This window comes from Watersipora subatra, chromosome 9 (assembly GCF_963576615.1).
Source record: "Watersipora subatra chromosome 9, tzWatSuba1.1, whole genome shotgun sequence".
NCBI lineage: Eukaryota > Metazoa > Bryozoa > Gymnolaemata > Cheilostomatida > Watersiporidae > Watersipora > Watersipora subatra.
Genome location: NC_088716.1, coordinates 11823356 through 11839412, shown reverse-complemented (window position 1 = coordinate 11839412; position 16057 = coordinate 11823356). Strand labels below are relative to the sequence as shown.

Below are 16057 nucleotides of genomic sequence, written 5' to 3'. Positions count from 1 at the left end.
TAGGAATATGACAAAGTCAGACAGGTATAATCATTTATGTTACAGCTGTTTTTTGCTTATGCTGGCTTTTACCAATCACTGAGGGGTCACTGTTGCAAGCCATATTTTGTGCTAATGCAGGCATAATTGTTGATAGACCACCAATGTTCCTTGCATGATTTGAACCGCTGACTTACTGATCACAAACCAGCACTCTAGCCTCAGAACCATAGCTGCTCTCTAAGGACCAAATGGCTCATTAAAATGACTTGAACTAAGTACATTGTATAGTTACTATCAAAAGCAGTAACTTGTAAAAGACCTGTTAGAGGATTATCAAATCACATTTTAATAGTAGAAAATGACAGTCTGCTTGCCTGGTCTAGATGCTTCTGTGATACCAGGCCTAGCAGCTGTACTAGGTCTTCCAGCAGTACCAGGCCTAGCAGCTGTACCAGGTCGCTCAGCAGTACCAGGCCTAGCAGCTGTATCAGGTCGCCCAGCAGTACCAGGCCTAGCAGCTGTACTAGGTCGTCCAGCAGTACCAGGTCGTCCTGTCGAACTAGCCTGCACTGTTCCGTATGCAGGTGGGAATTGCCTATCCTTGTTGATAGCTGATTTTGGTCTGCTACCGGTACCAGGTCTCTCAGAAGTTAATGGTCTGCCATTGTTGTGTTTCAATGTAGATGACCTGACAGCTGCACCGTTGGCATATCCTAAAAACATGTAACTGATTTGAATACAACGTAACCTTAGTGGCTGAGGCAGCCGATCCTGTTAAAAACAGATGTAATTCGACCTATCATGTAGTTTTATTTTCTATAGTGATATTTGTATTCATATGTCTTTTCTGTCTCTTTTTTATGAAAGCATTGAGATAGAAGAGAATGGCTTTGATATAATTTCAGATCATGCTTGTATTTTTATTTATCTATCAAATCTGTTATTGCTAAAGTAGTAAGTTTAAAATGTGTTTATTTTTATTGTTTTACTATCAGCTTATTACTGCATTGTACACTTGTGTAACTGATTGTAATATAAAACCACTATTGACTTACCATATTAATTAAAAGTTGATTCGTATAATTTTCTTTAAATTTTTTTTTAATTCTTTCAAATACCGGTAGTTGTTTATCCGCAAATTTACAAGTAATTCACTCTAATATTTGCTCCAAAACCACGTTGGCGCCAATTTATTAAACTAATATTTGCGCCAAATCTGTCAAATTCTGAAACAAGTACTCTATAAAAATATAGCATAAGTGGTTCAATGTGTTCTACAGCCAACAAGCAAATAAAAGCTCCATTATAAATGCTGCAGGTTAATACGTAGCACTAAAACACGTGTATTATATAAAACATAAACACAGCTAAATTGTATGCAAAAGTTATTTTAAAAATTATCAACAAAATAAATGATTTAGTTTTCATTTTATTTTAGAGACTTGCAAATAGGAGTGTATGCTCTATAAATAGACCTGATTAAAGGTAAAAGTGGGGCTAAATAGGAGTGTATGCTCTATAAATAGACCTGATTAAAGGTAAAAGTGGGGCTAAATATGTACACAGTAACTCAACTCGGTAAAGATTCAATTAAATTTGCTTGTATACTTTTTAGTACTTTTTACGTTTCTGCATTTTATTGTTAATTTTTGCTAGCCTTTCCATGTTTAGCTAGCAAACTACAATGTTTTGAAACATTTAAAATGCCATATGTTTAAAATTACTTTTGATATAGAATCAAATATTGAACTAGTAAATTAAACTCAAATATTTGCTGAAGTTTTGCATTATATACCGGTATTGGGAAACGTTTAAGTTGAAGTGATCATAGTTAGAGGTTTGACTGTAATAGGTTTGACTGTATTAGGTTTGACTGTAATAGGTTTGACTGTACTAGGTTTGACTGTAATAGGTTTGACTGTAATACGTTTGACTGTAATAGATTTGACTGTAATAGGTTTGACTGTAATAGGTTCGACTGTAATAGGTTCGACTGTAATAGGTTTGACTGTAATAGGTTTGACTGTAATAGGTTTGACTTTAATAGGTTTGACTGTAATAGGTTTGACTGTAATAGGTTTGACTGTAATAGGTTTGACTGGAATAGGTTTGACTGGAATAGGTTTGACTGTAATAGGTTTGACTGTACTAGGTTTGATTGTAATAGGTTTGACTGTAATATGTTTGACTGTAATAGATTTGACTGTAATAGGTTTGGCTGTAATAGGTTTGACTGTAATAGGTTTGACTTTAATAGGTTTGACTGTAATAGGTTTGACTGTAATAGGTTTGACTGTACTAGGTTTGATTGTAATAGATTTGACTGTAATAGGTTTGACTGTAATAGGTTCGACTGTAATAGGTTTGACTGTAATAAGTTTGATTGTAATAGGTTTGAATGTAATAGGTTTGAATGTAATAAGTTTGCCTGTAACAGGTGTGATTGTAAATTTTCAATCAATTTTAGGCATTGATCATGGTATTGATTTGCGTTTAATACAGCCATTAACAGAAGATAAACAGGCAAAACATATTGTAAAATCTAAAAATAAGTTATACGAGACCTGCATTCTTCTTAGATGAGTCTGCATGACTCGACATCTCGGCCTCCCTCTTAGGCTTGTACCAGAAGCAGTAGACGAGGAGGGCGACAATGACAATGGTGAAAAGCAAGAGGAGAATGACTATTGTGGCTGTCACTGAAAATTATCATAAAATAGATCAAACACTTAGAAGTACTTCAAGCACTGTTAAATGGGTCAAATAACGTAAATAGGTCAAACCCTACAACACTGCTAAATAGATAGAGGCAATTAACCAGAGCAGATATTATTACTAATACTACTATTATACTAATACTACTAATAATACAGATATTAATACTCTGGTAGTCTAGTGTACTGTGAAAAGTGTTCAAGTGTGCCAATAAAGTACAGACAATAAGTATGCACACAACTATGCAAAAATGTCGAAAGGTAGTTGATTAGCCCAAGTGTTAGAGTGTCGGTCTGCTCTAACACCTAGGCTAGAGTAGACTGGCACTCTAACAGTCGAAGGTCATGATGCCATAAATTTGAAACCTATATAGAGCAATCTTTTACCTCTAACCATGGCTTCACACAGTCAGACATTTTTATTATGGTCATACTAGATGAATGCCCGAAATTGCATGGGTGATAAAAATGTTTCTACATGAAAAGTTTATTTTAATGCAACATGTACCATTTTAACTTTTAAATGAAGGTGTTTGTTTATTTCTGTGTGTCCAGCCAGTACATAATTCAAATATTCAACAGTTCAAGGCATAGCTAAAACAGATTGTTGAAGAATATTAATTTCTTACTTCTTATGCTGCACATTCATTCAAGATGTAAAACAGCTTATAAACAGTAGCAGGTAATGTAGTTGACATCAGCTAAGTTTCTTTACCTAATAAATTCAAGTAACTTAAGCTAGTAAATTAAGCTAGCATTGTAATCTTTACTATAATAAGAGCTGTGTCTGTCCGAAGCCAGCTAAGAGTGTTAGGAAAAAAGATTGCATGTTACAGGAATCAAACCCTTACCTTCAGGTAGGCAGATGTGAAGCCAAGCCCACTGCGATTAAACCACACAGAGACCTTGCCACATTTTGGAATAACTGTGCATTTAATCATTACACATGATCTCTCACAGTGCACTGGATTGCAATCATGCATATTTTAACCAATTGGTACAAACCTGTGCTTACGAACAACAATAGACAGACAAAAACTTGAATTTATATATAGATTGAATGTTCTAACATTAGCAATGCATGGCAAGAAAATCTAAAAGGTTTTTGCTTATCAGCGAATTCTTCTAAGATAGCAGAAATAATTTTTAAATAAATATGAAAAATATTTCTGATATTTTATACTTTTGTCTGCTATCGGCTGCTTTTTTAATAATTTTAGTTTTTATGTTCTATTATAAGTAGAAAAAGTTGATAGTGTATTATTATGCTATTGAAATAATTCTTTTACAGCTATGATCTTTTATTAAAAATAGGCTATATTAAAATTTGTGAAAGTATATTAAAAGTTGTGTCGATATCAAATGTAAAACTAAAACATGTTAGAATCAATTTTAATCAAATCAAGAAAACCAAAAGACTATGCATTTGTGGTTGTAGACAGACAACTCCGTAGTTTCAATAAAACTAAGAAAATTAAAATATTGTACAAGGTATATAGTCATGTACAATGGAGGTTTTGCAGCTTAAAGCATATGAAAACAAGGATGAAGAAAAGACATGCATAGAGGAAAAACATGCATGGAGGAAAGACATGCATAGAGGAAAGACATGCATAGAGAAAAGACATGCATAGAGGAAAGATATGCATAGAGAAAAGACATGCATAGAGGAAAGACATGCATAGAGAAAAGACATGCATAGAGGAAAGACAAGCATAGAAGAAAGACATGCATAGAGAAAAGACATGCATAGAGGAAAGACAAGCATAGAGGAAAGACAAGCATAGAGGAAAGACAAGCATAGAGGAAAGACAAGCATAGAGGAAAGACATGCATAGAGAAAAGACATGCATAGAGGAAAGACATGCATAGAGAAAAGACATGCATAGAGGAAAGACAAGCATAGAGAAAAGACATGCATAGAGGAAAGATATGCATAGAGAAAAGACATGCATAGAGGAAAGACATGCATAGAGAAAAGACATGCATAGAGAAAAGACATGCATAGAGGAAAGACAAGCATAGAGAAAAGACATGCATAGAGAAAAGCAACTAGGAGAGAAATCAATTGAAGCTTACCAGCTGGATCCATTCGGCTATTAGGCGCTTCTGTAGTCCCTGGGCCGACTGTGGCGGTCTCATAAATAGAGTACTCCAGGTTAAAACCCTTGTAGTTAACATAGTTATTTGATTTGAAGTGAACGTGCACCCAGTTAGAAGGAGATATGAGAGGGGGAGGTAAATCATAGTTGAGGTTTCCCGAATATTCCCCAATAAGTTCTTCGGTCAAACTATCTTGTCCGGAATAAATCTGAAAATGTTAATACAGTCAAGTATTAATGAGACAATTTTATTATCTAAAAGAGTTCATGTTTTTGGCCAATGATATCTGATCATTTTTACAGTTTTTTGTGAGATGCGCGAAAAGATATTACACAATATCACAAAAATTATTTTAGACAGTTTTTTGAGTTTATGTTTGAATCAGTTCAACAGATTTTTTACTAAACATGGCGGACCGCTACAAAAAGGGTTTTAAATATGAATTTAAAAAGATATGAAGATATTCTGATTCTCAAAAGGTTTTTTTTGAAAAAAGACAACTCCTAAAATGGAAGTTTGGATGAGTTGGCAGGAGGCGAAAAGACCAACAACAGCTTTTCGCAAGTGGCCTGAAGAAGAGTTGTCCGAAAACAACGAAAAAGAAGAAAATAAATATCTACTAACAAAGTCATCTTGTTAGATTGCTTCTGTTCAATTACGGTCATGGGTCTTTGGCAGCATTTTCAAACTTGAATTTAAAGTTTTTATGAACTTTTTTTACTGTCATTTTCACTATATATTGTAATATTGTAACAATTGTATAAATAATTGTAATATTGTATAAATTACAACATTGTTTAGTAGGAATTTCCTTGCTGCTGTCAATACAAGAGCATAGATGTAATTTAAAAGCTGAGTTGATAGGATAAAACCAGCAGGTTTAGGTTCAAGACCTACCAGCTGTAATTATTTTATGCAATGAAAAACTTCTGAAGTTAATTGCTTGTCATTAAAAAATCTAAAGCATAAATTTTCAACTGATAAACTTAGTAAACTGTCAAAAATGATTCATGTTATTATCATTATTGCTATTATTGCTGTTGTTCATTTGATCTGCCATTATGGGATCAAATCTATAAACAGAGAACCCAAGGGTAAAAGCACTGATCAGTTTGGGGTGATGAAGAGGGGTGACAAAGATGAAATGAATTCAGCTCACTTGCTAGCAGAATTGGGCCAGAAGAAAAGTCAAATTTGTGTTGGCTATGTTCCTCAGCCACACATGAAGTTCAGTTTGTAATCAGTTAAACTTCTGGTCAGTAACAGATCTTACGGTGTTTGTAGACCTTAGCAGTGTTACAACCGACAGCGTGTAGTTACAGACATTTTAATTAGGTTTATGGCCAATTAAGACCTGTCAAAAAGCATATGCATAAAACAAATGTTAAGACATCAAATCCATTGCCCACCTCTATTAATGCCCACCAAATCAAGAGACACAATTCCAAGCTGTAACTATTCGCCATCGTCGCTACCCTCGCCATCTTCGCTGTCGTGGCTATCGTCACTATTGTTTTTCTATTTCAATTGTGTTTACATATCCATTTCTAATCAGATTTTGAGGGATGCAATGACTTCAGTAGGCGATATGAGCCATTACTTACGTTAAAATACGCATAGCAGCCTGTTTTATGACACAATGTCACTAAAGCTTGCTCTCACGGCTCTTATTACTAAGTTTAGCAATGGATACTAGTTTAGTCAAATAAGCCATTGATAATCCGCTAGGCTAATGGTAAGTGGCAGGCAACTACATTACCTGCCACTGCTTATAAGCTGTGTTTTAATACCCGTGCTACACCGGGCATTCGGCTAGTAATATTCTAATTGCAAGATGGACATTTCATAACAGCGATCTCAAGATAACAGCATAAACTCACACATAATTTCAACCTTGACCTGGTCTTGAAAAGAAATAAGTTCCTTAAACAGTTTTTGCAAAGTGACAACTTCAATTAACTTACATAGATCATTAGCCAAAATTTTTTATCAAAACTATTTTCATGGTTTTTTTCACTTAGATGTTAGGTAAAATTTTAGTTTGTAGCTTCATCAAAACAATATTGCAGCATTGCATATGTTAGTTTAGACTAAAATAAAGACAGTCATTGTAACCATGATAGACTGCTAGGATGACGAGGTGAATGATAAGCAGTGTAGGTAAGGAAAAGTGAACAGGGGTCACTAGGTCAGCAGGCTTACCTTGAGTTTGTCTTTGCCAGTTTCAGTCTTGAAGTACTTAAATACGAACGCAACTCTCGACCCAGCAGGAGCCGTTAGAAGCCAGCGTTCATCTGTGTTAGAGATATAGATTGTGTCTGGGTAACCCAGAGACTGAATGTACCCCAAGCTGCCAGGTACCACATTTCGGTTGTGTATTGTTCCTGAGACTAGAAATTTAAAAAATCAAACCATAAAATAATTTCAGGCTGTAACCATAACATTCCTGATGATAGCTGTAGGAATCTTCAATCTAGCACAACCAGATGGACAGACAGACGGAATGGCAGACAAACAGACACACATACAGACAAACAGGCAGACATATATACAAATGTACAGACAGACAGATGTATAGCACAAGAGGCAGACTAATATGCAGACAGACAAACAGACAGACACACAGTCAAACAAACCTTACCTACATATACATATTTTGAATAGAAAAGAATTATTAATAATGACAAGCATGTACTTGTTGAAACCTTCCGATCTAAAAATTAAAATACAATACAAGCTAACATAGTTATCAGCTATTTTATTCAAAATGTTCAAACTAACAAAAAACATGCCTTATTCACTAATCTAATAGAGTTTCCTTAACCGCATGATGTGTAAAGACTTCATAGGCAATATAAGAATTTATGTTTGCGCCTTCGATCTTCATATTTTCAAAATAAGCTTGATTTCAAATAAAGCTCTAATTTAATCCCTTTTAAACAATGTGTGTTGTATAGCTGTAGCATAATAATAGTATGAATATATCATTTACATATCAACTGAAAAGTTATTACTATTATGTATATGTTATATTATATTTAATATACAATAAATTATATTTGACATGTAGAATATGTTATATTTAACATCTAATATATCATTCTTATACTTAATAAGTTACATTTAAAATACAGTGTATTATATTTGACATATAATATATTACAATAGATTAATCATTGTTCAAGACATTTTGCTTTCATTCAACTTAGAGATGTACCCTTGTCAATAAGCAAGTACATGTAATTAGTACACTGTGTATGACATCTAATGCATATTAAACTTAATGAATGCTATATAGCTATATCCGGACATACCGAAGGACATACAGACAGACACACAAACTTTGAGATTTATATATATATATATATATATTTATATATATATATATATATATATATATATATAACCAAAATGACGTAGTCAGAGCTATATAAAGCAAAGTTATTTTTATTGTAAACTCTTGTGAAATACATGACTTTGCTATATTGTAGTAACTCTACTAGTAGCATGGTTGTACTAATTCTTGTATAGCATGCTCAACTGTACTAGCTGACTAAATGTGTTTATTACTATAAATAAAAGGTGAAAACTACATTTTTCTCAAGGTTATTGAGAATTAAAAAGAATATAGTTGTTTAGTTGTTATTTAATACCGTTATTCATCATTTATTTATCCTGTACTATTCATGTATAGAGAGCCTTATTGTGTTAAGGCATAACAAATGTTTATTAGATATAAATTCACAGCTAGCGTTCTATTGGTCAGCTTGAATTATTCCATGGTGCTGCCATTAAGTTAAGGAGGCTCCAAGGGACTCAAGTCAAACAAAAATCAGTTTAACTATTTTGGCCACATAGGCAGCTGTCTCATTGCACCGTCATACAACAAGTAATCATGCTGATATGCTTGTGGATACAAATGGATGTCCTTGTTTTTTTTAACGATTTCAGATTCATATATTGAGTTAGACATTTGAAACTTTGTCCAAGAATAGCTCTCTATTTTTTTTAGTTGTGAAACAGACTCTTGCGATGACAGCATAGGGATTCTTCAGACAGTGATCTCTTCGCAAATATACCAAGTAATCCAGAAAGCTTTGTATCGTGGATATGAAAGTGTTATCACTGTATAATGTCGGTAACACTCTCATATTCTTCCTCTTTCAGTAGCTATTTGCAGTTTCCTGATATTTAAAATGCGAGCACTGCAAAAGTGTTTTGAGGAAGCATCAACATGCTGAAGCCAGTTACATGTACGTTGAATACATAACTGATTAACATTGGTCTCTGTAGCCAGTTGTAGGTTGACACTGAAGGCTATTTACGAAGACAGCAAGCAATACAGAGTTGAAAACCAACTTAATTTATTTAAGAACAATAATATGAAACTAGAATATAAATAAAATAAAACTTGTTGCTACAATGGAGTTATATATATATAGAATACTACATAGTTTGATTTTGTGGATTTTGTGAAGCAGCCGTATTAGTTAGCTATTGTACTCTGTTGAGTTTATAAATTTATGGTTTAGCCTGTGATACAGAAGGTTCTTTAAAAGGCCTAACAGACCCTACATTGAACTTCAGGTTTAAGGTGCCCTTTCATCGGCTAATGATTTGAAGTGAATTTAGAAATTTTAGTGAGTGGAAGGAAGTACGGGGCTGGAAAAGGATGCACCATCCTGCATAATCTCCCGCTGAACAGACCCTGCACTAACCTTCAGTCAGTGTTCAAGTAAAGTAAAGTAAGAGATTCTAGTGAAAATGAGAGGTGAGAGAGTAAGCTGGGCCCCTCACCCCTGCACCCTGATCTCTAAACAGTTATTAGACTTACAGCTAGGAGTGACTAAATCCGGAACGATAGCCTGTTCGTTATCAGACCAAACTATTTTTACTCCAAAAGACTCGTCTGTGTCATCTGAACTGAATTTGATAGAGACGGTGGTGCCGAGAGTCAGGCTTTCCGTCGGCATAGGATCATCCTTCCTCCATGTCTCTGTGTATGAAGTCTCGTTGTCAAACACCTGCAACAGCAACACATGCCAACCATGCTATGTGAATGAAATTTCATTGTCAAGCATCTGCAACAGATGCCAACTATGTGTCTGTGAATGCACTCTCATTTTCAAAGACATGAGACACCTGCAACACATGGCAACCATGGCTCTTTGAATGAACACTCTTTGTCAAACACCTGAAACACATGCCAATCATTTCTCTGTGTATGAACTCTTGTTGTCAAACACCTGCCACAGCAACACATGCCAACATTGTCTATGTGAATGAAATCTCATTGTCAAGCACGTGCAACACATGCCAACCATGTCTCTGTAAATAAACTCTCATTGTCAGACACTTGTAACAGATGCCAACCATGTAGTTGTGAATGAACTCTCATTGTCAGACACCTGCAACACACGCCAACCATGTCTCTGTAAGTAAATTCTCGTTATCAAGCACTTGCAAAACATGCAAACCATGCCTCTGGGAACAAACTCTCATTTTCCAACACCTGCAACGCATGTCAATTCAGAGCAGTGGCAACACATGCCAACCATGTCTCTGTGAGTAAACTCTCATTATCAAGCACCTGCAAAACATGCCAACCATGTCTCTGGTAACGAACTCAGAGCAATTGTGAGCAAACTGCTCAATTCAGAGCAGTGTCAAATAACAAAACCAAATTTTTAAAATTGTCATTTTGTCATGAGCTGGTCTTAACTAAAAATGTACATGGTAAAGTCTGCTTGACAGCTAAAAGCTGTCAAATAGGAAAACTGAGACGTTTACATCAAAGACCTCACAGGTACCTGGGAATACCATGTAACCAGATTTTACATAGATGCCTGAAGAGATACTTTTCTCAGGGCTAGAGCAATAACTTTAATACTTATTGCATTAGTCTTATTTTATAATCATACCTTATTAGTTATTATCATTCCTTTTGACAAGTAAATACTGACCATAGTAAATAACTAAGGTTAAATCCGGCGATGCCCAGCAGTTCTTTCATTTTTAGTCAGTTATCCCCCAACACGCATTTAGAATTTTAAAGAACATTGTTACAGCACTTTCACAACAACAACCCATGAACATGTTCGTTGAAGGACCTTGTCCTTAGAGGTTTACTTGCAACAAAATTCACATTATAATTATTTGGTATCAAAATGTTCATCATGTTTTACTCTGCTGTTTTGTAGGTGCAAAATATGTGGAAATGCGATTACAAGCTCTTAAAAGCACAGAAATACCGCAGTTTGGAATCTATTTCGATGACGTGCTCAAACATTGCAGCTATTGTTTTGACATGTGATATTATCACGTAAAATTAAAGGCCAATAAATAATAAATAAGGTTCAATATAAAATGCCTCATAGCACTAGTTTATGACAAACATTTCGGGCTCTACCGGAAAGCCCGTATCAAATATAAATGTTCGCTCCTTTACAGTTTCATTTCAGCCTGGTCTAATCGTCTAGTCGTAATCTGATCATTTGACCCATACTTCCTGCCAAATGGCCCGAACAATTCCTGCAGCATTTTTTGACTATCACAGGTAACCAACAGACTCGTCATGTTTATGAGAAGATGATATGCACTCTCTCAAGCTAAATTTAAAAAATTAAACAAATTTTCATGGTAGGTTTTAAGATATCAGCGTCAAAGTGACAGCATTACAATGATGATGAAATAGACGCGTAAAGACAATATACATGGTTTTATTGAATGTGTGAAGTATATTTGTGAAAATATTTCGACGAATGAGGTTGCATAAGTGTAAACAGAAGCCATCAGGTTCAACTACCTCCCATTTGAGCCGTTTTGGAAAGGGATTCCAATCTATGGCGTTTTCGTGATGGCTGCGATTAACTGTTCGTTTTTTAGCTGTTAAGAGCTTGTAATTACATTTCCACATATTTTGCCCCTTCAACACAGCAGAGTAAGACATGGTGAATCTTTTGGTACTAGATAATTGTAATGTGAATTTTGTTGCAAGTCAACCTTTAAAGAATCACATAGTACATAGAGTTATCCTCCCTTACTAATGTTAAAATATGGAATCCTGAAGACTAGTTGACATGAAGCTAGTTGCAAGTCAACCTTTAAGGCATGCTAAGGCACATCCTTGAGTTTCTAATCAGATGGATGCTTTAGAGGTTGGTTCTCAGGAACACATCCTCTGTCTGGTTCTGTGAACCAGACAGCGCTTTGAAACCAACTATTTTTAACAAGGTGGCAGTAAGCTTGCTAAAAATAGCTTACAGTAGCTTGCAGTAAGCCGGCATGACGGTGCATGGAATCGCTTTGATTATCTATCAGATAGCCTGCAGGTGGGTGTTTAAGAGACTGGTTCACAGAAACCAGATCGAGTTTTGGAATCAAATACTTTTAGTTACCTGGTGGAAGGTGGGAGAACATGTGCATGAAGTTTGGATGATATTGGCCAAAACATGTAGAAATGCATGGCGCGTGCATACAAGCAATGACAAAGTGACATTTAGTAATAGACGTACAATAATGTTCGAGCTGTGACCACTAAAATGGTTGGTAATTAGCCAACTTACAGTCCAATAGTTATTTTGCCATTGTTTTCTGAATCTGCCAACTAAATTCTATAAATAAATATATATTATCAAAGCCCTTGGTCTGAGGAACCCAAATAGTGTAATTCTTCAGGATTGTCGGAGTTGGTAAGTACTTGCCTGCAGATAGTCACCTTCCCCTAAACTAAATCCCTCAAACCGAAGTATTATCGGGTTTCCAGAGGTGGCAGATATCACGACAGTCCATTCACAGTTGGGAGGGTAAGATCCTGGGTAGTTGTTGGTGAGCAGATGTCCGTTGTTATCTTCGTACAAATGTGAATCGCCATGACAATCCTCTATAATACGGTAAGTGTATATAGGTATCATTGGGTGAACATACAACCCACAATATTTGTTAAAACTAGTACGGCACCGTGAGAGATTATCAAAAGTAATAACTGTATGTACAATTATTCTACAATATGGCAAGGTAGCGGAGGGGTGCAGGTGATAGTGTCCCTATCAACTGACAGGAGAGTTGGACGGCCGCGAAACGGAATATTCGGATTTGATTCCCGTGTGCGACAACCATTTTTTCCTAACACTTTAGGTGATTTTGGACGAACGAAGGGACATTATTATAGTATAGGTTATAGTATATACATGTAGGTTATAGGTATAAAGTATAGACTCTGATTATAGTATAGGTTAGTGACATTCTCCTGACCACAATATTTACAATAAATATTTTATATAAATGACTTCAGTAAAAAGATTACAACCACCTGTTAAGTGTGTCAAAATCCGTTAATGATATCATCATGCAAATAGCGGGCATCTGTAGGTCTATTGCAGCTAATGTTACAAACATTTGCTAGAGGCTGTCACTGACCTTAAAACGACCTTGAAAATAAATTATTAGCTATCTATCTCATTAGTGTGATGAGCAATGCATTCCTTACCAGTAGCTACTATAGCTGGTTCAAGTACAGTTATCATCCTTTACATCGCATTTTCCTTAATTAGAAGGAGGGTTGTAATAAATACTCGGTCACCTTCTGTTCTTATTCATAAAGCATTCATATGGCAAACAGCGTGTGAAAATAACAATAGATAAACAAACATGTCAAGCAGAACGACCTACAATAGTCTGCTGATTATAGAAGATAACAGATATCAATACTTCTTGTATTGATGCGCACTCACATAGATATCTACTTACAAAGACATAAATAGACCTACTAGATGTGCTGCCATACAAATCAAATGGCAATCAGCAGACAAAACTGTTCTCAAATTGAATCCAAGCAATAAATGTACATTTGATTACCATTGGTCGCATTTGAAAGCACTAATAGCTGTAGGAGAAAAAAATTGGATGCATGAAAATAATTGTATTTAGAAGGTGTGAGTTTAGTGAATTTAAAAATTAGGCTGGCATTTGTTACAGCCTTGTTCACTTGGCCCTATTGGTCATTGTTCACCTTTGAAAGGTGTGTGATAGAGGTAAGAATGTTAGATCAAGTCAAATGTTTCTGTCTAGAGTGTGTCTTCTTTTGGCAAGTCAACATTGACCAATGGAAACTAGATTGAAAACACCTTTTGGTGTTTGGTTTACTCAGATTACAAAAACATGGTATGTCACAAGGTCATATCTCAAATAATCTATATATATAGATCTCAAAGTCTGTGATTCGGTGTGTCCAGCTATAGTTATTAGTATCTTGCAATTACGAATCCATATCGCAGAAAATTTGATCTTAGAACCTCTCATTCACCAGGTGAAAAACTAACCCATTGAGCTATGTGAGATGCAATAGATTCACTTGGAGATATGAGGGCTTATGTATGTTAAAATAAGCATGGCGACTCTGCTTTACATTACGGTGCAATGTCTCTAAAGCTTGTTCTCACAGATCTTATTATTAAGTCCAGCAATACAATACTAGCTTGCTCAAATTAGCCAATGGCATCTTACATTACCTGCCACTGTTTATAAACTGTTTTTAATACCCGCGCAACGTCGGGAGTTCCGCTAGTCTTTACTATAATAAGCCATCTGTTCGAAGCAAGGCTAAGATCGCAAGGAAAAAGGGTTGCCCATCAAGGGTCTTAAACCATGGGCATTAAATTGAAAGACAAGCATGCTACCACCACATCAATCAGTCACCTCACTGAATCACAGGGCAATTATCCACGTAATAATTACTCATGACAATATTTCACAATGATGACTGCAACTGGCATGCGTACTAGGACAAATAATGAATACTAACAAACAATAATTACTATACAGCTATTTTCAGAATGTATAACAAAACGCAAAGATAATGGCCTTAACACATACAACTATACTGCTGACAACTTTGGCCGTCACCTACAAATATTGCTTCTAAGGCTAGCAATTGTATTTAATAGAAAATGGAAGCGTTTAAGATGATCCGTTTGGTCTCTTCGTGGTTAATAGATCATTCACTAGCTGCATGAGTGAGTTTTACACAAATGTCTCATTTCTTATCACAATCTACATTTGCATATAAAACATCATTCTTAGAGTTTGTGTAATGTTTTTAGTCAAAGTAGACTGCGTTAAAATGATTATACACACAAAATAAAAATAACTGACTTAAAGCTTTCTTTGATCGTGCGAGAACCTTGCTAGAGATTTTTAATATTTGGGAAAAACATATCTGTTTTTCCTGTAACTAACAATGGCATAAGTGGCACAACTCTATGGAATGTTGTTATGGAATGGAATGTTAAACTCTATGGAATGGAACGTTAAACATTAACTGCCACAATCCCCAAGTAGAAGTTATTCAAATAGCAAATCAACTATGCTGATCACTATGGTTACACTATTTTTCATATTTATTGCCTCAATAAAACAATTGCAAACAGCTTTGAGATTAATTAGCATTTTGTCTCCAAAATGATGTCATTTTGAAGGCGTTGGCTATATAGCACATATCGTTAATTTTGTGGTGTAACCTAGCTTACAATTGACCCCAATAACAACGCTAGCTTGTGATTAAATTGCACTTTTTTGAGCTCATTTTTCTCTGCGTTCAACCTATTAAACATCCTGTAACAAGCTACAAGCAAGGTTAAATAGCTTATATACCTTTCATAAAAGACTGAGATTATTTTGAAGGCTAAATGTAGAGAATAATGGGTTTTAAGACACCCATCTCTATCATTCTAGAATCGGGCTAAACATCTCCAACTTCCGTCTCTAAAAAGCTAGGTTATGTCACATATTTATGGGTGGGGCTCATTGTGTCAATTGTGTCATTTGCGGCACTGATATTGAATCGCTGTAAAAAGCCTTAAAAAAGGCTTTGAAAGTTAGTAAGCCAATCTTTAATTTGAGTAAAAAATCTGAATCAGCGTGTCCGATTTACTTACGTACTAACAATGAGAGCTGTTCATGGCTGTTATTGTTTAACAGCATCTAATACGCAGAGTGAAATCTGAAAAGTCTTCACTAATTTCTTGGTTTTTCTCATATCATTAAAAACAATTTCCAAATGGCTCATTTGATACTTTCGGCAAAACAATTTATATAGTTAAATTGATGTACAAAATGCCATCAAAGTAGTTAAGTTAAAATAGCCATCGAGCTATTGTATATCTATGGGTAAGTAAAATGGGTAAGTAAAATGTACTTACCATCCTCCAATTGAACAGTCACATTTTCATAGGAAACACCCAACACTGGAACATAAAGTA

At 35.2% G+C, this 16057-nt stretch overlaps 1 protein-coding gene across 1 annotated transcript; it reads right to left on the bottom strand.

The window, feature by feature from the left end:
* Positions 1–327: 327 nt before the first annotated feature.
* On the bottom strand, positions 328–13324 carry LOC137404781 (embryonic protein UVS.2-like). Its single transcript, XM_068091013.1, has 7 exons — positions 13288–13324; positions 12503–12681; positions 9634–9823; positions 7002–7189; positions 4834–5007; positions 2547–2685; positions 328–695 (listed from the first exon to the last, which is right to left on the bottom strand). The coding sequence occupies exons 1-7, from the start codon at positions 13322–13324 to the stop codon at positions 328–330; spliced, it is 1275 nt and encodes a 424-aa protein (XP_067947114.1).
* Between the last annotated feature and the right edge of the window lie 2733 nt (positions 13325–16057).